This window comes from Elephas maximus, chromosome 17 (genome assembly GCF_024166365.1).
Source record: "Elephas maximus indicus isolate mEleMax1 chromosome 17, mEleMax1 primary haplotype, whole genome shotgun sequence".
In the NCBI taxonomy this organism is placed as follows: domain Eukaryota; kingdom Metazoa; phylum Chordata; class Mammalia; order Proboscidea; family Elephantidae; genus Elephas; species Elephas maximus.
Genome location: NC_064835.1, coordinates 73,560,299 through 73,582,724, shown reverse-complemented (window position 1 = coordinate 73,582,724; position 22,426 = coordinate 73,560,299). Strand labels below are relative to the sequence as shown.

The 22,426-nt window shown below is 37.8% G+C and overlaps 1 protein-coding gene across 10 annotated transcripts in view; it reads right to left on the bottom strand.

The window, feature by feature from the left end:
- Window positions 1–22,426, bottom strand: part of WDPCP (WD repeat containing planar cell polarity effector) — a 399,715-nt gene that overhangs the window by 118,418 nt on the left and 258,871 nt on the right. For 5 of the 10 annotated variants that reach the window (XM_049856218.1, XM_049856220.1, XM_049856217.1 and 2 more), the window contains one exon: window positions 9,724–9,826. In XM_049856218.1, the coding sequence (XP_049712175.1) occupies window positions 9,724–9,826 (103 nt within the window). Of the gene's footprint in view, window positions 1–6,369; window positions 6,518–6,571; window positions 7,135–8,092; window positions 8,483–9,723; window positions 9,827–22,426 lie in introns of those variants that run through there. The other 5 variants (XR_007513555.1, XR_007513554.1, XM_049856221.1 and 2 more) reach the window with 5 other exon arrangements.

Genomic DNA, 22,426 nt, shown 5'->3' with positions numbered 1-22,426 from the left:
TCATATGCTACCCCTGAAATGGTTGAATGTTGATAAATTCTTCTTGGTACAGTGACTCTGTGTATTCCTTCCATCTTCTTTTGAAGCTTCCTGTGTTGTTCAATATTTTCCTCATAGAATCCTTCGATATACCAACCTGAAGCTTGAATTTTCTCTTCAATTCTTTCAGCTTGAGAAATGCCAAGCATGTTCTTCCCTTTTGGTTTTCTAACAAAAGGTCTTTGCACATTTCATCATAATACTTTGTCTTCTTGAGCTGCCCTTTGAAATCTTCTGTTCAGCTCTTCTACTTAAGCGTTTCTTCCATTCATTTTTGCTCTTTTAGTTCAAGAGCAAGTTTCAGAATCTCTTCTGACGTCCATTTTGGTCTTTTCTTTCCTGCTTTTTTTGAAATGACTTCTTGCTTTCTTCATGTATGATGTCCTTGGTGTTATTCCACAACTCATCTAGTCTTTGGTCATAAGTGTTCAATGCATCAAATCTATTCTTGAGACGGTCTCTATATGCAGGTGGGAAATAAGGTCATATTTTGGCTCTCATGGACATGCTCTAAAATGTCTCACTAGATAACAATATCTCCTATTCAGTTTTGCCAAGAAATGTAGTGTTTATACTAGGATATGGAAATTATCTGTATTTATAGGCTTGTTTCTGTGTAATTGCCTGCTTACTTACATCTTTTTATTACATCAACATACATACAACAAAACATGCAATGTTTCATTAATTTCTACATGTACACTTCATGACTCTGATTATATTCTTCAAGTTGTGCACCCATTCTCGCTATCTTTTTCCCAATTATCCCGCCACCTTTAACACACATTCAATGCATTCTAAGTAAAAAACCCCACTGTGTCCCTCCCTCCTGTCCTGGTAACCACTTACGGTTTTTATATAATTATTTCATATAAGTGATATCATATAGTATTTGTCCTTTTGTGTCTTATTTTGCTCGGCATAATATCCTCTAAATTTATCTTTGTTGTGGCATGCCTCAGGACTTCATTTTTCTTTATGGCTGATTAAGTAGTCCACTGTTTGTATATACCACATTTTGTTTAGCCATACATCAGCTGATGGACATTTTGTTAGTTTCTACTTTTTGGCTATCGTGAATAGTGCTGCAATGAACATTGGTTTACATATGTTTGCTTCCATGCTTTCAGGTCATGGGTATATGCCTAAGAGGGGAATTGCTGGGTCCTATGGTAGCTCTGTATTCAACTTTTTGAGGAACTACCAAACTGCTTTCCACAATGGCTATACCAATTACAGTAACAATAGCATAGATGAAGGTTCCTGTTTCTCCACATTCTCATCAACGTCTTGTATTTTCTTTTTTTGATCACTGTCATTCTAATGGAGGCAAGATGGTGTCTCATTGTGGTTTTGATTTGTGTCTCCCTAATGGCTAATCAGAAGCCCTGGTGGCTGGGTGGTTAAGTGCTATGGCTGCTAACCAAAGGGTTGGCAGTTCAGATCTGCCAGGCGCTCCTTAGAAACTCTATGGGGCAGTTCCACTCTGTACTATAGGGTCACTATGAGTCGGAATTGACTCATTGCAATGGGTTTTTTTTTTTTTTTTTTAAATGGTTAATGACTTTGGGCATCTTTTCACGTGCTTGTTGGCCATTTGGATATCCTCCCTGGTGAAATGTCTGTTCAAGTCCTCTGCACATTTTCTGATTGAGCTGTCATTTTGCTGTTCAGTTGTATAAGTATTTTATAGATTTTGGCTATTAGACCGTTATCAGATACACAGTTCCTGAAAATTTTCTCCCACTGTATAGGCTGTCTTTTTAACTTTTTGATAAAGTCTTTTGATGGGCAGAAGTGTTTAATTTTTACAAGGTCCCATTTATCTATTTTTTTTTTTTTTCCCGCTTGTGCTTTTGTTGTCGTATCAGATAGTCCATTACAAAAACCCAGGTCCCACAGCTTTGTCTTTACATTTTCTTCTGTGAACTTTATGGTATTAGTTTTCAGATTAAGGTCATTGATCCATTTTGAACAGGCTTTTGTGTATGACGTAAGAGATCCTGGTTTCATACTTCTCCATGTGGATATCTAATTTTCCCAGCACCATTTATTGAAGAGATTTTCTTCCCCTACTTGATGGATTTAGCACCCTTGTCAAAAATCAGTTGACCATAGATGTATGGATTCATTTCTGGGCTCTCAATTTTATTCCATTGGCCTATGTGTGTGTTATTATACCAGTACCAGGCTGCTTTAATTACTGTAGCTTTACGTATGTTTTGAAGTCAGGAAGTGTGAGACCTACTTTCTTGTTCTTCTTTAGGATTGCTTTAGCTATTTGGAGCCCCTTACCCTTCCATATAAATTTGAGGGTTGGCTTTTCCATTTCTGTCAAGAAGGCTGTTGGAATTTTGATGGGGATTGCATTGTATTTATATTGCTTTGAGTAATATTGACATCTTAACTATATTAAGCCTTCCAATCTACAGACACAGAATATCCTTCCATTTATTTAGGTCCTCTTTGATTTCTTTTAGCAATGTTTTTTAGTTTTCTGTATATAGGTCTTTGACCATCCTGGTTAAATTTATTCCTAATTTTTAAAAAATTTTTCTCTATGTATTTATTGTACTTTAGATGAAGGTTTACAGAGCAAATTAGTTTCTAATTAAACAATTAATACACAATTGTTTTGTGACATTGGTTGCCAACCCCACAACATGTCAACACTCTCCCCTTCCCGACCTTGGGTTCCTCATTACCAGCTTTCCTGTCCTGTCCTGCATTCTCGTCCTTGCCTCTGGGCTGGTATGCCCATTTGGTCTCATTTTGTTTAACGGGCCTATTTAATCTTTGGCTGAAGGGTGTACCTCATGAGTGACTTCATTACTGAGCTAAAAGAGTGTCTGGGGACCATATCCTCCTGGGGTATTTTATTCTTTTAGATGCTATTGAAAGGGTAACGTTTCCTTAATTTTCTTTCCCTCTTGTATATCGCTACTATGTATCACTTACATTTTTAAAATTCCATTTCCTCCTTATCCTTCTTTTTTCCATCCTTTTAAATCTTTTATTATAAATGTTTGCTCATACATTTGTGTATTCATTCATTTAGTAAATACTGAGTTATTTATTGTGCCAAAGTCTAGGCTATGGATTCAGTAGTTTAAAGTCTCTGTCTAGTAAGTCCAACTCTGGGCTTCCTCAGAGATATTGATTGCTTTTTTCCTTGTGCATGGCCCATATGCTCTTTGCATGTCTTATAATTTTTCATTGAAAACTTGACATTTTAAGTGATACAATGTGACATCTCTGGAAATCAAATTCTCTCGTCTCCCCATATACCCCCCAATCATAGTTCTATAGTGCTACAGTAACGCAAATAGCACAGATGGCTGACTTTAAAGAACAGAAATTCATTTTCTCACAGTTCAGGAGACTGTGAGGCCAAATTCAGGGCATCGCTCTAGGGGAGGCCCTTTCTTGTTGGTAGCCCTGGAGTTCCTTGGTGTCTCTCTTCTCTCGATGTGTGTCTCTATGTATATTCTGGTCTTTTTATAACTCAGAAGTGATTAGGTTTAGGACCCACCCTGCTTGGGTATGACCTAATCAACTCTATTTCCAAACAGGATCACGTCCACAAGTATAGGGGCCAGGACCTCTATATATGTATTTCTGGGGGACAGAACTCAATCCACAACATTCTACCCTTTGTTGTTGTTGTGTGTTGAGTCAATTCTGACTCATAGTGATCCTATAGTACAGAGTAGAACTGCCCCCCTGGGGTTTCCTAGGCTGAAATCTTTAGTGGAGCAGATCACCAGGTCTTTTCTCCGACCTTTTGGTTAGCAGCCAAGCACTTAACCATTGTGCCACCAAGGCTCCTCTGGCCTCCCAAATTTCACATGTGCAAAACACGTTCAACCACAGCCCTCAGAAGTCTTAAGTCATTTCAGCATTGACTGTATGTCCAAAGTTTCATCTTCTGAATCATCTAAATCAAGTATGAGTGAGACTCCGGTGTATACAAATTCCTTTCTTTCCATGGACTTGTGAAACACAGAATACAAGTTATCTGCTTCCAGAGTACAATGGTGAGACAGCACAAAGTAGACATTCCCATTCCAAAAGGGAGAAAATGGAGGGAAAGAAGGGGTCACGAGTATTCAGCAAGTCTACAACCCAGTACAGCAAATCTCATTAGCTCTTGAGGCTTGAAAAGGATCTTCTGTTTTTCAGGTATACTGTATTTTATGCACATAATGCACACCCTTTGCGTTTGTTTGCCAGCTGTGCCCTCCCCTCGTCAGGCACCCTCACAAATACAGTCATGCCAATTCTTTTCCACATGCTGCAGTAAAAAAAATTAGCATAGCATACTTAATACCCCTTGGGGGGAGGGTGTGACTGGCATACAAATGCAGAAGGTGTGCATGATGTGCGTAAAAATATGGTATCTGGCCAATAGCAGACAGGGTTTCTGCTGAGATGGTTGATTAGATCCATCGGTCACAGGCAAACAGTTGTGTAGCCAAAGCTTTAGTGTCCTTTCCAAGGCAAGCTCTCTTTGTTTTTACAATAGAATTTTCCAAGTCTTTAAGTTCTGGGTTTTTTTTTTTTTTTTTTTTGCACAGTTATTTCTTAATCTTTTTCTTTTCACATTTTACTATAAGCAAAAAGGAAAAAACATGCTTTGTTTTCAAGATTTCACTTAGAAATCTCCTTAGCTAGATATCCAAGTTCATCATTTAAAAGCTCTACCATCTACCAAACATTTGAACATAATTCAGAAAAGTTTTTCGCCACTTCCTAACCGGGGTCACCTTTCGTCTAGTGTCCAATAACATGTTCATTTTTTCCTTTCAAAGCCTTACCAGAAGCAAATATAATGCCCACATTTCTAACAACATTCCATCCATAATTACAGAAGCTTTTTCTACAGGATTCATCATTTCTTTCTGAATCTTCATGAGTATCATGCTTAATGTCCGTAATTCTACTGACAGCATTTAGAAGGCAATCTAGGCTCTTACAGTCAAGTCCATCAACATTCCTCCGGCCTCTACCCATTATCCAATTCCAAAACCAGTTCCACATTTTAGGTGTAATCATCTTGATAGATACAGAAAAAGTACTTGATAAAATTGAACATCTATTCATGATAGAAAATCTTAGTACATTAGGAATAAAAGGGAACTTCCTTAATATGATTAAGATTTCACAAACAAAACAAAACAAAACAAAAAACCTTTCTGCAAACCTAATACCAAATGGTGAACTACTGAAAACGTTCCCAGATCAAGGACCAGAAAATGGTGCCTCTTATAACTTCTATTCAACATTATGCTGGAGCTTCTAGCCAGTGTAGTTAAGGAAAAAAAAAAAAAAAGGAAATAAAATACCTAAGAACTGGAAAGGAAATAATTAAACCACCCTTATTTATTTTTTTTTATTTATACATGCCTCATTAAAAAAAAAAAAAAAAAAAAAACATTGCCATGGAGTCATGGCAACCTCATGTGTTACAGAGTAGAATTGAGCTCCATTGAGTTTTCTTGGCTATAATGTTTACGGAAGCAGGCCGTCCTTCTGCAGTGCTGCTGGCTGAGTTTGAACTGCCAAACTTTTGGTTAGTATTTAAGCACAAACTATTTACACCACCCAAGGACCTATATGACATCATTAGAGCTGTAGAAAATCCAAAAGAATCTACAAACTATGACAATCAATAAGCAAATTTAGTAGTGTTGGTAGAAACAAGATCAATAGACAAAAATAAATTGTATATATGCCATTAAACAAAAAGAAAATGGAAAAAAAAGTTACCCCATTCAAAGTTGAAAAAGAAATACCTAAGATAAATCTAAGGAAAGATGTGGAATGCTGCTACAGTGAAAACTACAAAACATTTTTGAGAAAAATTAGAGAAGACCTAAATAAAAGAGAGATGTATCATATTCATTGATTGGATAGCTCAATATTATAAAGATATTAATTCTGCTCAAATTTAATTACAGATTAAATGCTATTCCAACAAAAATTTCATCCCTTTTGGGGTGAGGGGAGAATGACAAGGTGATTTTGAAATTTATATAGAAATACAAAGGGCCAAGAATAGTCAAAGCAATCTTAAAGAACAAAGCTGGACAATTTTCACTACCAAATACTGAGACTTAAAGTCAGAGTTGTTAAAGCCGTGAGATATTCATGCAAGTACAAACAGACCAACGAAATAGAACAGAGTCCAGAAACAGCCTCATACATACACAGACAGGTGATTAGGGACAAAATGATACTGAAGTGTAGCAGGGAAAGTATGGTTCTTTCAACACATGGTGCTAAGGCAACTGGGTATCCATAAGGGAAAAAAATTAATATTGAGCCCACCTCCACCACACACGAAAATCCATTCCTGATGCACAGTAGATCTAAATGTGAAAGGTATGTAATAGTAATTCTCTCAGAGGAAAACATGAGGTTATCTTTGTGGCCTTGGAATAGACTGAGATTTCTCTCCCAGGACACACACAAACACCTAATTGTCAAAGAAAAAAAGATAAATTAGAGATCATATTAAAATGAAGAATCCTTTTAAGGATTCAAAAGCCACAATTAAGCTAGTGAAAAGGCAGATCACAGAGTGGAAGAAGAAATTTGTGATTCATCTGTTCAGCAAAGTATTCATATCTATAAAATACATAAAACTACTCCAAATCAATAGGAAAGAGACACAGCATTCATTCTGGTGATTGGTGGAGTTTCTTCACTTTTCCGTATTTTGTGGTAATCTCATGTTCTTTTTCACCCTTAATAATTTAAATAGCTTTAAAACGCAAAGATGGCCTCTACTCTATTTGATACCCTAGTGGAAAAGGCAGAGTGCAGGACAACTGAGGAAAGTCACCATAAAAGTGAATATGAATTAACCTGCTATGTTTCCCTTAAATGTCTAGAGGGATAGGGATGGAGAACATTTGTATCCAAATCATATAGTGTCGAAGTTCCTATTAACATGGTATGGTTTCATCATCAAATATAAGATAGTACCTACCTCACAGAGTTGTTATTGTGGGTTGAACAGTGTCCCAAAAAAGTTATATTCGAATCCTGAACCTCAGTATGTGTGAACATGACTTTATTTGGAAATGGGGTCTTTACGGATGTAATCAAGTTAAGATGAGGTCGTATTAGCGTGGGCCATAACACAGTGACTGACATCTTTATAAGAGAAAAGAGAGGGGAGATTTGGAGACACACAGACATACACAGGGAAGAAGGCCATGTGGCGACGGAGGCAGAAGAGCGATGCAAGGGACACCAAGGGCCTCAAAATACACCAGCGTATCGAATACAGTAGAGGACTGTGGCAACCACAAGAAGCTATGAAGAGGCAAAGGAGGATTCTTCCCTAGGGCCTTCGGAGGGAGCGTGGCCTTGCCAACACCTTGATTTTGGACCTGTAGTGTTCTCCTTAACTGCGAGAGAATAAATTCCTCTTGTTTCACGTCACGTAAACCAAAACCAAACCTGTTGCTGGTGAGTTGATTCTGACTCCTAGCAACCCTATAGGACAGAGTAGAACTCCATAGGGTCTTCAAGGAGAGGCTAGTGGATTTGAAGTGCCAGCCCTTTGGTTAGCAAAAGAACACTTAACCACTGTCACCAAAAAAAAAAAAAACCAAACCTGTTGCCATCAAGTCAATTCTAACTCATAGCAACCCTATAGGACTCCTTAAGTCACATGTTTTGTAGTAAGTTATTATGGCAGCCCTAGGAAACTAATACAGTCATGGTGAGGATTAAATGAGTAATTTACAATAGTGTCTGGGCCAGGGTAAGCATTCAGTAAATTTTTTTTTTTATTACTTCAGCCTCAGTGCACAGTGGTTAAGAGCTCAGCTGCTAACCAAAGGTCAGCAGTTCAAATCTACCAGCTTCTCCTTGAAAACCTTATGGGGACAGTTCTACAGGGTCACCATGAGTTGAAATCGACTCGCCGGCAACAGGTTTGGTTTTTTCGTTTATTATTATGACTGGAAGCCCTGGTGGCGCAGTTAAGAGCTCAGTTTTACTTGATGGCAACAAGTTTATTATTATTAATATTAGGAGGTACGTGAAATCGTTAGCAAGTAACAAGTTACAGTGGTAGGTCAATTAAAGTTATTCTTATCTAATATTATACCAATAAATGTTATGGACTGAATTGTGGCCCTTCAAAATATGTTATAAATCCTAACCCCTATAATCCCATTTGGGAATAGTTTTTCTTTGTTATGTTAATGAGACAATATGAGTGTAAAGTCTGTCTTAAGTCAATCTCTTTTAAGATATAAAAGAGATTAAACAAGCAAGCAAGCAGGCAGAGATGGGGGAGAGATGCCAAGCCCCATGAAGATCGCCTGGGAGCAGAAACTCAAAGGATACAAGGATCTTCCTCCACAGTCGACAGAGACAGAACACCTTCCCTTAGCTGGCACCCTGAATTCAGACTTCTAGCCTCCTAATGATGGGAAAAGAAATTTCTGTTTGTTAAAGCCGCCTACTTGTGGTGTTTCTGTTATAGAAGCACTAGATGACTAAATCAGTGAATATGCCTTATCCATTAAAAAAAATTTGGAAGTGGCCTATGCACATCTTAAAAAAAAAAAAAATAGGTTCCATCAATTCGGAGCTCTCTCAGGGTCGGGGGAGGAGAATGGAACCATCTTCCTGGTAACTGTCAGCTCGGGCACTCAGGTGTAGAGCGGCCCTGGTAGGGTGCTCTCTGGTGGTAAATATTAGAGACGGGCTGACACTTGGTCCCTTTGGCTGCAAACAGTATCATAAAAACACAGCACACGATGATCTATCAATGGAAAGGCTCAGTATAGTAATTTCAAGCAACTTAAAAAATAGAAATACTATTAAAACTTGTTTGTTTCACAGGAGTTCCACAGAGAAAGGAACTCAGTTACAATTCTGAAAGTCTTTCGCTCAGTCTAGAAATAGAAAATATTAGAAAAAAAAGGAATGGGAATTATGATATCCAGGTATCAGAACCACCAGGTTTAGTGACATTAGGTCATTAAGTTTAGAAAAAGGAAGCTTATGTTGGTGTTATAATACGGAGAAAAACATTCATTTTTCTATATTTTAAAGTTTTAAATGGACCTTTAGATTCAGTCTGGGCTTTTGATTTGTATTCTTTGGAAGACTACACACTAAAATGACTCTGTCATTGTTGTGTGCCATCAAGTCAATTCTGACTCATAATGACCCCATGTAGAACTGCCCCATAGTGTTTCCTAGGCTGAAAAGGGCTCTAGTGGCTTCTAAACAGAAGCAAATCACCGACCAAATCTCAAATTCCACGTGAAGTCCTTTGTCTGATATAAGAGAATTATTTTGAAGTAAGACATGTTCATGTGTCTAAAGGGCTATATCCTGTGTTGGTTAATTTTAATAACAGTGCTGATGACAATAAACTCTTCCCTCAAATCTTATGAACAGAACAATGTCCTTTTTTTCTTTTTGCTAAATGATGACTAAAGTTAACTACTGATTATTATTTTCACATTAACAGAATTCCAACTTGTATATCCATATTGTACTATTTGTCACAACTTAATTCTTCTTTAAAAAAAAAAAAGACAGTCTATACGAAGAAAGTAATTCAAATTAACCAACCATGCCCTACAAACAAATGGAAATGATACTGAATAAGTACAAAAGGCACTTTAAAAAACCAGCATTAATTCTTACCAACTCCAGAGGTTATTGATTCTGCATCAATGTCGCTAGCTCTTTTCCTTGCCACTTCAGCTAGTGCCAATTCACCCTTATCTAGTGCAAGGTAATGGATGTCCTTTGGAAATAAAAGCAAAATAGAAGATTAATCCAAAATGAATCTTGGTCGAGTTACAAAAGAGATTTTGAAAGAAAGAAACATTGTTCAGATTACAAAACAGGGCAGATGAAAATTCTTTTTTGTATTTTAATATTCTCTGCAGGAGAAAGATGTGACAGTCTTCTTCCATAAAGATTTACAGCCTTGGAAACCCTATGGGGCAGTTCTATCTCTCATTTAGGGTCACTATGAGTCAGAATGAACTCAGTGGCAGTGAGTTTGGCTTGGGTTTGCTATTTTAATATTCTTGGGGTTTTTTTCCTAGTACAAGCAAATTTTTGTGAATTGGAGATCACAGCTATAACTAAAGGCAATTATTTAAACAATTTTAGGCCATTAGAGAAAAGAACAAGCTTTTAATAAAATATTTGCCATACTTGTTTTTATCAGAAAATAAAAACCTTAATTGCTATTTTCTTTAGTGAAGTTTTACTATTTGAGTGAGATTCTTCAATGAATTTTATCTTACATTATGCTATGCACTATCCAGGGAATACTATGCAGATTTGTCTCTCTGCTATTTATGTCTGGCACATATTACTTTATTTGTTAATACTGCTACTAGTATTTTGAACTCATTTTACCAACAAATAATTTTTTTTTTTAACTCAGTGCTGGGCTTCCTAAGACAACCAGGAAGAAAGCCCTGGTGATCTGCTTCTGAAAATTAGCAACAAAAATTCTATGGATCACAATATAGTGCTGGAAGATGAGCCCCCTAAGTTGGAAAGAAAACACACAGTGGCTGTAACAATGGACTCAAGCATACCAATGATTGTGAAGATGGCACAGGACTGGACAATGTTTTGTTCTGTTGTACACAGGGTCACCAACAATCAGGGTCAAATTGATGGCAACTAATAACAACAATGCTATGAGTCGGAATTGACTCGATGGCACTGGGCTTTTTTGGGGCAGGAATAACAACAACAAGTTCTGGGCACTGTTCTGGGTGTAAAGATGATGACAGGCTTTGAGCCCAATAGGTAGACAGACAATGGGAAACCAACAGTTAATTACCTAATGGCATGACAGGTTTCATGGCAGATATTTGCACAGAGTGCTGTGGAGTCAAAGAGGAGGAACTGATTCTGGGACTGAGTCCTGAAGGATAAATAAGAACTACACGAGGAGGATAGCCGGGGGAAAGGCATTCCAGACAGAGACTCACATCTATATATGCAGAGAAGCTTAAGAAAACGCTCCTGTCAGGGAGTGGCAGGTCTTTTAATATGGAAGGAGGGTTGGGTGTGTGGGAGAAAGTAGTGGAAAATAATACTGCACAGGTAGGCTAGCCACTGAAAAGGAGTTAGAACTCTTTTTGGTAGACAGAGTGATTGCTGGAATGAAAATTTTTATGACAGTACAAGTGGAAAAAGAATATGAACAGCCAATTTACAGTGAAGGAATATAAATGGTTTATAATCATGAAAAGATATTTTACTTCATTAATATTCAAAGAAATACAAATTAAAACAATGTAAACTTCAGATTTGGCAAGTTTTTAAAAGCCAATAGTACTCGCTGGTTGTAAGGTTGGAGAGACACAGGCACTTACATTAACTGGGAATATTTAATTGGTTAGGACTATTGAGCAGGGATTGACAAATTATAGCCCACAGCCAAATGTAGCCTGATGCCAGTTTTTATACAGCCCCTGAGATAAAAATGGATCTTATATTTTTAAATGGCTAGAACTGCATTCAACCACTGTTACTGAATGCTGAATGGTTTTGAAATTTGCTTCTGCTGCAGACTTGAAAATATTTCTTTAGTAATTTAACCAAAATTATAAGGCAAGACAGTGCATATATGTGAAATTCAATATTGTGATAAAGTCATTTCAGAGAAAACCAACATGGTTTGAATTGCAAGTAATGTCAGGCTGCATTATACACTTCCTGTGTGGTCAAAAGTTAAAAAAGCGAGAGCTACACAAACTCTCAGTGATATATTTTCTGATTTCAAACTATACTTCCATCAGCGTTTTTCAGAACTCAATGCCAGAACAAAGGAAATTTCCAGCATTCAAAGTCCATTTAACTGTTTCAAATTGGAAGTGCTTAATTTGCGATGAAATGACATGCTGAAAGGCAAATATCAAGAGAAGGGTCTAACAGAATTCTGAAAATGCCTTCTAAACAATGGACAGGCTCAATTAAAACCATATGCTCATGGTTGATATATTTGGCAGTACCTATCTATGTGAAATATGCCTTTTTTTTTTTTTGCATTGGGTAAATCTGTTGCAAAGGACCTCTTTATAAAGTTTTGAAAAGCAAAAAAGTCACTGTGATGACTAAGGTGCAGCTGACCCATGCCGTGGTCTTTTCAGTCACCTCATATGCATGCCAAAGTTGGATGATGAAAAGAAAGACAGGAGAAGAATTGATGCTTCTGAACTGTGGTGTTGATGAAGAATACTGAATACAGTCCTGAGTCACTTAAACACGATACGGCCTGTGAAATGGGTTGTAATGTGATTTGGACGTGAGTGAACACCATATTACATACTTAGCAAAGCTATACAAGATACCTTTTGTCTCACTTCCAGACTGATACTTCTCTTTTGCCTCTTGCTGCTGCTATCACTAGCACTGGTTTTACTGTGTTTGGGAGCCATGATGCACTTCACAGTAATATTTTCAAAAGAAAATTAGAGAGAGACCACTACAACACTCAAGAGACCTGAGATACATGAGATTGGATGATGCTGCCTACGAGTCGAAGCATACACTGTTACACGGGAAAATTTTTATTTGTAAGTAGGAAAGTTCACATCCAAATAACAATAGGAAGTACAGTACATACATAAGCCAGTAACATAGGCGTTTATTATGACTATAAAGATATACGTAATATAGGTTATATATGTAATGTACCATTATACACGTGACAGCACATCCGCTTTGTATACAAGAGACATGAGATATTCACGTTGCATGTGGAAACTGTTATGTTCACCATGTCCAGTTATGTCTGCTACATTCTGTTTTCTGATCAATATTTCTGAACTCTATTATAACTTTATGGGACCATGGACATATATGCAGTCAGACGTTGCCTGAATAGATGTTGTGTGGCGCATGACTGTACACCGTGGACTGCCAGAAGAATGAAGAAGTCAATCTCAGGAGAAATACCATAGCAATGCTTCTTAGAAATGAAGATGGCAAGACTTCAGCTCACTTACTTAGGACATGTCATCAGGAAAGACCAATCGCTAGAAAAGGACATCATGTTTAGTAAAGCATAGGGCCAAGGAAAACGTTTAATGAGATAGATTGACACAATGGCTGCAACAATGTACTCAAACAGCAACAGTCAAGCAGACGGTGAAGGACTGGGCACTGCTGCTTTCTGTTACACATAAGGTTGTCCAGAGTTGGAGTTGAGTCAGCCAACTACCAACAACAATCAACGTGAAAAGATATTTTGCAAAGGTGAAAAACATAAACTCCCATTACGAATTAGCATTAACAGAGGAGCATTTACAATTGATCTTGATGACAGGGAACACCAACTTTGAACCCCAATTAAAGGAAATGTTATCCACCCCCCCAAAAAAAGTCATTTATTCCCTCAGTAGATTTGTATTACAAAAATTGTATTCAATTATTGTCATATTTTTAATTCTATCCATAAAAATTTAGAAAATTTGTTTCCTCTTGTTATATAAACCCAAAAAACCAAACTCAGTGCTGTTGAGTTGATTCAGACTCATGGCATAATAACCTCAATTTTGTTTCTTGGACCTCAAACCTATAATATTTACTATCTGCTCCTTTAAAGAAAAAGTTTGCTTACTTTGGTATTTTAAAAATGTATCAGAATTTTAAATTTGCATATACTTCTTTGTGAGGAAATAATGGGACAATGTAAAGATTGGTGACAGCATTGTTTATAACAGTGAAAAATTGGAAGCAACTTAAATGTACATCAGTTAAAATAATCACATGATTATTTCTTTTAATCTAAGAAGACGATATATTATTTTTCATAATAGGTCCTTATGGGCATTGAATTTCAAAAATATACGACATTGTGTTCTCTTTACTAGTTTTTTTTTAAATAATTTTTATTGTGGTTTAAGTAAAAGTTTACAAATCAAGTCAGTCTCTCATATATAAACTTCTATACACCTTACTACATACTCCCACTTACTCTCCCTCTAATGAGTCAGCTGGCGCCCTCCTTCCAGTCTCTCCTTTTGTGATCATTTTGCTAGTTTCTAACCCCCTCTACCCTCCCATCTCCCCTCCAGACAGGAGATGCCAACATAGTCTCAAGTGTCCACCTAATGCAAATAGCTCACTCCTCATCAGCATCTCTCTCCAACCCACTGTCCAGTCCAGTCCATGTCTGATGAATTGGCTCCGGGAATGGTTCCTGTCCTGGGCCAAGAGAAGGTTTGGGGACCATGACCGCTGGAATTCTTCTAGTCTTAGTCAGACCATTAACTCTGGTCTTTTTATGAGAATTTGGGGTCTGCATCCCACTGTTCTCCTGCTCCCTCAGGGGTTCTCTGTTGTGTTCCCTGTCAGGGCAGTCATTGCTTGTGGCCAGGCACCATCTAGTTCTTCTAGCCTCAGGATGATGTAGTCTCTAGTTCATGTAGCCCTTTCTGTCTGTTGGGCTCATAATTACTTTGCGACCTCGGTGTTCTTCATTCTCCTTTGAGCCAGGTGGGTTGAGACTCACTGATACATCTTAGACGGCTGCTTGCTAGTGTTTAAGACCCCAGACGCCACACTTCAAAGTGGGATGCAGGATGTTTTCTTAATAGAATTTATTTTGCCAATTGAAATTAGATGCCCCCTGAAGCCATAGTCCCCAAGCCCCTGCCCCTGGCTCCACTGACATTGGAAGCATTCAGTTTATTCAGGAAATTTCTTTGCTTTTGGTCCAGTCCAGTTGTGCTGACCTCCCCGGTATTGAGTGTTGTCCTTGCCTTCACCTATAGTAGTTCTTACCTACTATCTAATCAGTAAATAACCCTCTCCCACCCTCCCTCCCTTCCCCTTCTCATAACCACAAAAGAATGTGTTCTTCTCAGTTTAAACTATTTCTCAAGATCTTACAATAGTGGTCTTATACAATATTTGTCCTTTTGCATCTGACTAATTTCACTCAGCATAATACCTTCCAGGTTCCTCCATGTTATGAAACGTTTCACAGATTCATCACTGTTCTTTATTGATGCGTAGTATTCCATTGTGTGAATATACTATTATTTATTTATCCATTCATCCATTGATGGACACCTTGGTTGCTTCCAGCTTTTTGCTACTGTAAACAGTGCTGCAGTAAACATGGGTGTGCATATATCTGTTCGTGTATAATATATCTCTAGGATATATTCCGAGGAGTGGGATTTCTGGGTCGTATGGTAGTTCTATTTTTAGCTTTTTAAGGAAATGCCAGATGGATTTCCAAAGTGGTTGTACCATTTGACATTCCCACCAGCAGTGTATAAGTGTTCCAATCTTTCCATAGCCTCTCCAACATTTATTATGTTTTTTGGATTAATGCCAGCCTTGTTGGAGTGAGATGGAATCTCATTGTAGTTTTAATTTGCATTTCTCTAATGGCTAATGATTGAGAGCATTTCCTCATGTATCTGTTAGCTGCCTGAATGTCTTCTTTAGTAAAGTGCCTGTTCATATCCTTTGCCCAATTTTTAATTGGGTTGTTTGTCTTTTTGTGGTTGAGTTTTAGCAGAATCATGTAGATTTTAGAGATCGGGCGCTGGTCGGAGATGTCATAGCTGAAAATTTTTTCCCAGTCTGTAGGTAGTCTTCTTACTCTTTTGGTGAAGTCTTTAGATGAGCATAGGTGTTTGATTTTTAGGAGCTCCCAGTTAGCCGGTTTCTCTTCCTCATTTTTAGTAATGTTTCGTATTCTGTTTATGCCTTGTGTTAGGGCTCCTAACGTTGTCCCTATTTTTTCTTCCATGATCTTTATCGTTTTAGACTTCATGTTTAGATCTTTGATCCACTTGGAGTTAGTTTTTGTGCGTGGTGTGAGGTATGGGTCCTGTTTCATTTTTTTTGCAGATGGATATCCAGTCATGCCAGCATCATTTATTAAAAAGACTGTCTTTTCCCCAGTTAACTGACACTGGGCCTTTGTCAAATACCAGCTGCTCATATGTGGATGGATTTATATCTGGGTTCTGTATGCTGTTCCATTGGTCTGTGTGTCTGCTGTTGTACCAGTACCAGGCTGTTTTGACTGTGGCTGTATAATATGTTCTAAAATCAGGTGGAGTGAGGCCTCCCACTTTGTTCTTCTTTTTCAGTAATGCTTTACTTATCCGGGGCTTCTTTCCCTTCCATATGAAGTTGGTGATTTGTTTCTCCATCACATTAAAAAATGTTGGAATTTGGATCAGAAGTGCATTGTATATATAGATGGCTTTTGGTAGAATAGTCATTTTTACAATGTTAAGTCTTCCTATCCATGAGCAAGGTATGTTTTTCCACTTATGTAGGTCTCTTTTGGTTTCTTGCAGTAGTGTCTCGTAGTTTTCTTTGTATAAGTCTTTTACATCTCTGGTAAGATTTATTCCTAAGTATTTTATCTTCTTGTGGGTTATTGTAAATGATATTGATTTGGTGATTTCCTCTTTGATGTTCTCTTTGTTGGTGTAGAAGAATCCAACTGAGTTTTGTATGTTTATCTTATATCCTGTTGCTCTCTGCTAAACTGTTAGTTTCAGTAGTTTTCTTGAGGATTCCTTAGGGTTTTCTGTGTATAAGATCATGTCGTCTGCAAATAGAGATAATTTTACTTCTTCCTTGCCAGTCCAGATGCCCTTTATTTCTTTGTCTAGCCTAATTGCTCTGGCTAGTACCTCCAACACAATGTTGAATAAGAGCAGTGATAAAGGGCATCCTTGTCTGGTTCCTGTTCTCAAGGGAAATGCTTTCAGGCTCTCTCCATTTAGGATGATGTTGGCTTTGTATAAATGCCCTTTATTATGTTAAGGAGTTTTCCTTCTGTTCCTATTTTGCTGCAAGTTTTTGTTATGAATGGGTGTTGGACTTTGTCAAATGCCTTTTCTGCATCAATTGATAAGATCATGTGGTTTTTGTTTTATTTATATGGTGGATTACATTAATTGTTTTTCCAATATTGAACCAACCTTGCATACCTGGTATAAATCCCACTTGGTCATGGTGGATTATTTTTTTTGATATGTTGTTGAATTCTATGGGCTAGAATTTTGTTGAGGATTTTTGCATCTATGTTCATGAGGGATATAGGTCTGTAATTTTCTTTTTTTGTGGCGTCTTTACCTAGTTTTGGTATCAGGGATATGCTGGCTTCATAGAATGAGTTAGGTTATTTACTAGTATATTTGATTTAAGACTTTTACATCTATACTGAATTGTCTGTGATTTTTTTTTTTTTTTGGACGGGGGGCTGCCCTTGAGTTGTACCAAAGTTATTCTAGTCTTAAAAAATGAGTTAGGTAGCTTTTTCTATTATCTCTCCTTTGGACAAATTTGTATTAGATTCTTCACTGATTATAAGTAAAATATGTGGAATACATTTGAAAAGAAATTACCAAGCATTACTGAAGAACATAAATGAACATGTGATGAAAATGAAGACATATATCTGCTTATGGCTGGGAAGAATATACAACATGAAGACAATTCTGACCCCAAAGAACCTGTCAAATTCAGTGGAATTACAGTCAAAATGCCCCTAAAGTTTTTCATGTAACTTAACAAGTTGATCTTAAAATTCATACAGCAAACCAAATAGTCAACAAGATCCACGACTTACTCTAGTTAATATTAAGACTATACAATGCTGGCATAGAAGCATATAAGCCAAATAACAAGAGCTATGGGATACACTATAGGATGGAGAGCATATTTCCATACATATATGGAAATTTGTCAAATGGCATAAGTTGCATAATAAATTAGTAGAGAAAAGATGGACTATTCAATAATTAGAGCTGGAACAATTGATTTTTCACATGGGAAAAATATGATTGGAGCTCTACTTCAGCACATACACAGGAATGCTTCAAATGTATTACAGCCTAAATGTGAAAGGTAAAACTTCAAGACTTTCAGGAATATATTGAAAACTGAAACATGAAACAAAAAATACAAAATAAAAAAAAAAAAAATAGACTGAGTAGCTTTTACCCATTAAATTTTTTTTTTTAATTTTTACAAAAAAGTTACTGTAAACTCAGATGTTCTTCAGCCAGCAAATGGATAAACAAATTGTGGTATATCTATACAATGGAATAACACTCTGCAATAAAAAAGAACAAAGTATTGATTCATTCAACAATGTGGATGCATCTTAAATGCATCTTGCTAAGTGAAAGAATCTTGATTGAAAAAGCTACATATTGTATGATTCCATTTATATGACATTCTGGAAAAAGGCAGTACTATAGGATGGAGCCCTGGTGGCCCAGTGGTTAAGCACATGGCTGCTATGCTATTTTTTTTTTTTACAGCAACATGTAAAAAAACTGGCATAGTGGCACTTTTGAAAATACCTTGAGGGAGGGTGTGGTTGGCAAACAAACATAGAAGGTGCAAGTTATTAGTGTAAAAATACAGTATTACCCCTTTGGTTTTCTTCTCCAAAATGAGTAAGCTCAATCTAATCATGAGAAAACATCGGACTATCCAAAACTGGGAAATATTCTACAAAATAATTGACCAGTGTTCTTCAAGTGTGTCAAGTCACAGATTGGAGAAACTATCACAGACTCATAAAGGAGACTAAAGAGACGTAACAGCTAATGAAATGTGGGATACTGGATTGATTCTGAAACAAAGGCATTAGCGAAAAAACTGGTGAAAATGAAATAGTCTGTTGTTTAGTGTACAGTATTGTAAAAATGATTGTTTCTTGTAGTTAGGTACCATCGAGTTGGTTCTGATTCATAGCGACCCTATGTACAACAGAATGAAACACTACTCAGTCCTGCGCCATCCTCACAATTGTTACGCTTGAGCCCATTGTTACAGCCACTGTGTCAATCTATCTCGTTGAGGGTCTTCTTCTTTTTCATTGGCTCTCTACCAAGCATGATGTCCTTCTCCAGGGACTAATCCCTCCTGATAATATGTCCAAAGTATGTGAGATGTAGTCTCGCCATCCCTGTTTCTAAGGGACATTCTGGTTGTACTTCTTCCTTGTTTCTTAGTTTTGGTAATTGTATTCATGTAAAATGTTAACACTGGGGAATCTGGGCGAAGGATATAAGGGAACTCTCTGTACTATTTTTGCAAATCTTCTGTTTAAGTCTAAAATTATCTTAAAATAAGTTTAAAAATTACATGTAGAAGAAGGTATAATGCCACCAAAAATGATTATGCTGTACTGACAAGTGGGTAAAAAAGAAGGCTGCAGAAAAATATATATATATTTTTAATTATTCTACTTTAGATGAAGGTTTACTGAGCCACTAGCTTGTCATTAAACAATTAGCACACATATTGTTTTATGACATTGGTTAACAACCTCACGACATGTCAACACTCTCTCTTCTCGACCTTGGGTTCCCTATTACCAGCTTTCCTGTTCCCTCCTGCCTTCTAGTCCCTGCCCCTGGGCTGGTGTGCCCCTTTAGTCTCATTTTGTTTTATGGGCCTGTCTAATCTTTGGCTGAAGGGTGAAACTCAGGAATGACTTCATTACTGAGTTAAAAGGGTGTTCAGGGGCCATACTCTCAGGGTTTCTCCAATCTCTGTCAGGCCACTAAGTCTGGTCTTTTTTTGTGATTTAGAATTTTTTTCTACATTTTTCTCCAGCTCTGTCTGGGATCCTCTATTGTGATCCCTGTCAGAGCAGTTGGTGGTGGTAGCCGGACACCACCTAGTTATGCTGGACTCAGTCTAGTGAAGGCTGTGGTAGTTGTGGTCCATTAGGCTGCAGAAAAATTTTGATGGTAACATTGATAGCATTAAAAATATGCATAGCTTAGGGAGCACTTAGTTTAAGTAAATGTTGGTCTCATCCCATTTGGAGCAAAGAAGAATGAAGAAAATGATAGACACAAGGAAAATACTAGCCCAAAGGACTAAAGGACCAAATGAACCAGGGACTCCATCCACCAACCTGAGACCAGAACTAGATGGTACCCAGGTGCCACCAATGACCACCCTGACAGTGAACATGATAGAGAATCCCAGACAGGGCAGGAGAAAAATGTAGAACAGAGCTCAAATTCACGTAAAAAGACCAGACTTCATGGTTTTTTAGAGACTGGAGGAACCTCTGAATCTACGGCCCCCTGGATGCACTGTTAACCAGAACTGAAACCATTCCCGAAGCCCGCTCTTCAGACAAAGATTAGACAAGACTATACAACAAAAAATAATACACATGAGGACTGTGGTTCTTTGTTCAGTCAGATACACGAGACCAAATGGGCAGCTCCTGTCCAAAAGCAGGATGAGAAGGCAGGAAGGGACAGAGAACTGGTCGAATGAACACAGGGAACCCAGGTGGAAAGGGGGAGTGTGCTGTCACATTGTGGGGATCGCAACTTACACCACAACACAATACAATTTTTGTATGATAAATTGAGCTGTAAACTTTCAACTAAAGAAGCATTAAAAAGAAAAATAAAATAATTAAAAGACAATAGTTGTATTGTCTATTGTTGCAGCTTAAATAATACATAGTTTCTGTCAGTCAGGAATTCAGGAGCACCTAAATTCTGGCTGGTTCTGGCTCAGGCTCTCTCACAAGTTTGCTGTCAAAATATCTGCTGGGGCTGCCGTCATCTGAAGGTTTGACCGGGGCTGAAGGATCCATTTTCAAGATGGCTCCCTAACATGACTGGCAAGTGTTTGCTGGATGTATGTAGGTAGGAGGCCTAGTTCCTTCTAGTACATGGACCTCTCCTCAGGGCTGCCTGAGTATTCTCATGACTTGCTTCCCCCAAGAAAGTGATTCAGTAGAGCCTGCCTTGAGCACTGTGCTCTTTTAAGAACTATCTATGTGGGATCAAACTGACAACAGCAACTCAAACATTAGATAGGAACCTTAGAGGACAGTGAGTTTATATTAATGCGGGGAGGAACAACTCAGAAAAGAGGGTGAGAATGGTTGCACAACTCAAAGAATGTAGTCAATGTCACTGAACCGTACATGTAGAAACTGTTGAATTGGTATATGTTTTGCAGTGTATATTCTCAACAGCAACAAAATAAATAAGAAGGTCTCCTAATATTTCTGTGGGGAGGACTTGAAGCACCTTGCTTGCTGAAAGTGGGGAGGATTTGAAGCACCTTGCTTGCTGCAAGTGGGGGGAACTTGAAGCACTTCATGGTGAAGATCAAGGACTGCAGCCTTCAGTATGGACTGCACCTCAACATGGGGAAAGCAAGAATCCTCACAGCTGGACCGGTGAACAGCATCATGATAAACAGAGGGGGGATTGAAGTTGTCAAGGATTTCATTTTACTTGGATCCATAGTCAATAGCCACGGAGGTGGCAGTCAGGAAATCAAATGACGCATTGCACTGGGCAGGTCTGCTGCAGAGGACCTCTTTAAAATGTTGAGAAGCAAAGATGTCACCTTGAAGACTAAGGTGCGCCTGACCCAAGCCATGATATTTTCAATCACATCATATGCATGTGAAGGTTGGACAATGAAAAATGGAGACCAAAGAAGAACTGATGCCTTTGAATTGTGGTGCTGGCAAAGAATACTGAATATACCATGGACTGCCAAAAGAACGAACGAATCTGTCTTGGAAGAAGTACAACCAGAATGCTCCTTAGAAGCAAGAATGAGGAGACTGTGTCTTACATACTTTGGATGTGTTGTCAGGAGGGATCAGTCCCTGGAGAAGGACATCATGCTTGGCACAGTACAAGGTCAGCGGAAAAGGGGACCCTCAGCGAGGTGGACTGACACAGTGGCTGCAACAATGAGCTCAAGCCTAGCAACAATTGTGGGGATGCTGCAGAACCAGGCAGTGTTTCATTCTCTTGTGCACAGGGTCGCTATGAGTTGGAACCGACTGGATGGCACCCAACAACAACAACAATAGTATTTCTGTATACTGGTATTGAGTGATCTCTAAGATATATTAAGTTAAAAAGAGGAAAAAAAATCAAGGTGCCAAACAGTGTGTTTAGTATGTTACATTTTATCTAATAAAGTGGGTATATGTGACTATAATGCATATTTAGTCATACATATTTTTCTGTAAAAGGATGGACCAAAACAAATAAAAATGACAAACTAAAAGGGAAGGAAAGGAACAGCATGCAAATAACAGAGACTGAAGCTAGACATTTCTGAATGTATCTTTATAGACCTGACTTTAGAACCATATACATTTTTTACATAATTATAAAATAAGATTAAATAAAAATAAAACCAAAAAAATCAGTTGCCTTTGAGTCAATTCTGACTCATAGCAATCCCATGTATTTCATAGTAGAACTGCTCCATAGGGTTTTCATGGTTGTGACTGTTTGGAAACAGACCTCCAGAACTTTCTTTCAAGGTGCCTCTGGGTGCGTTCGAACTGCCAACTTTTTGGTTAGTA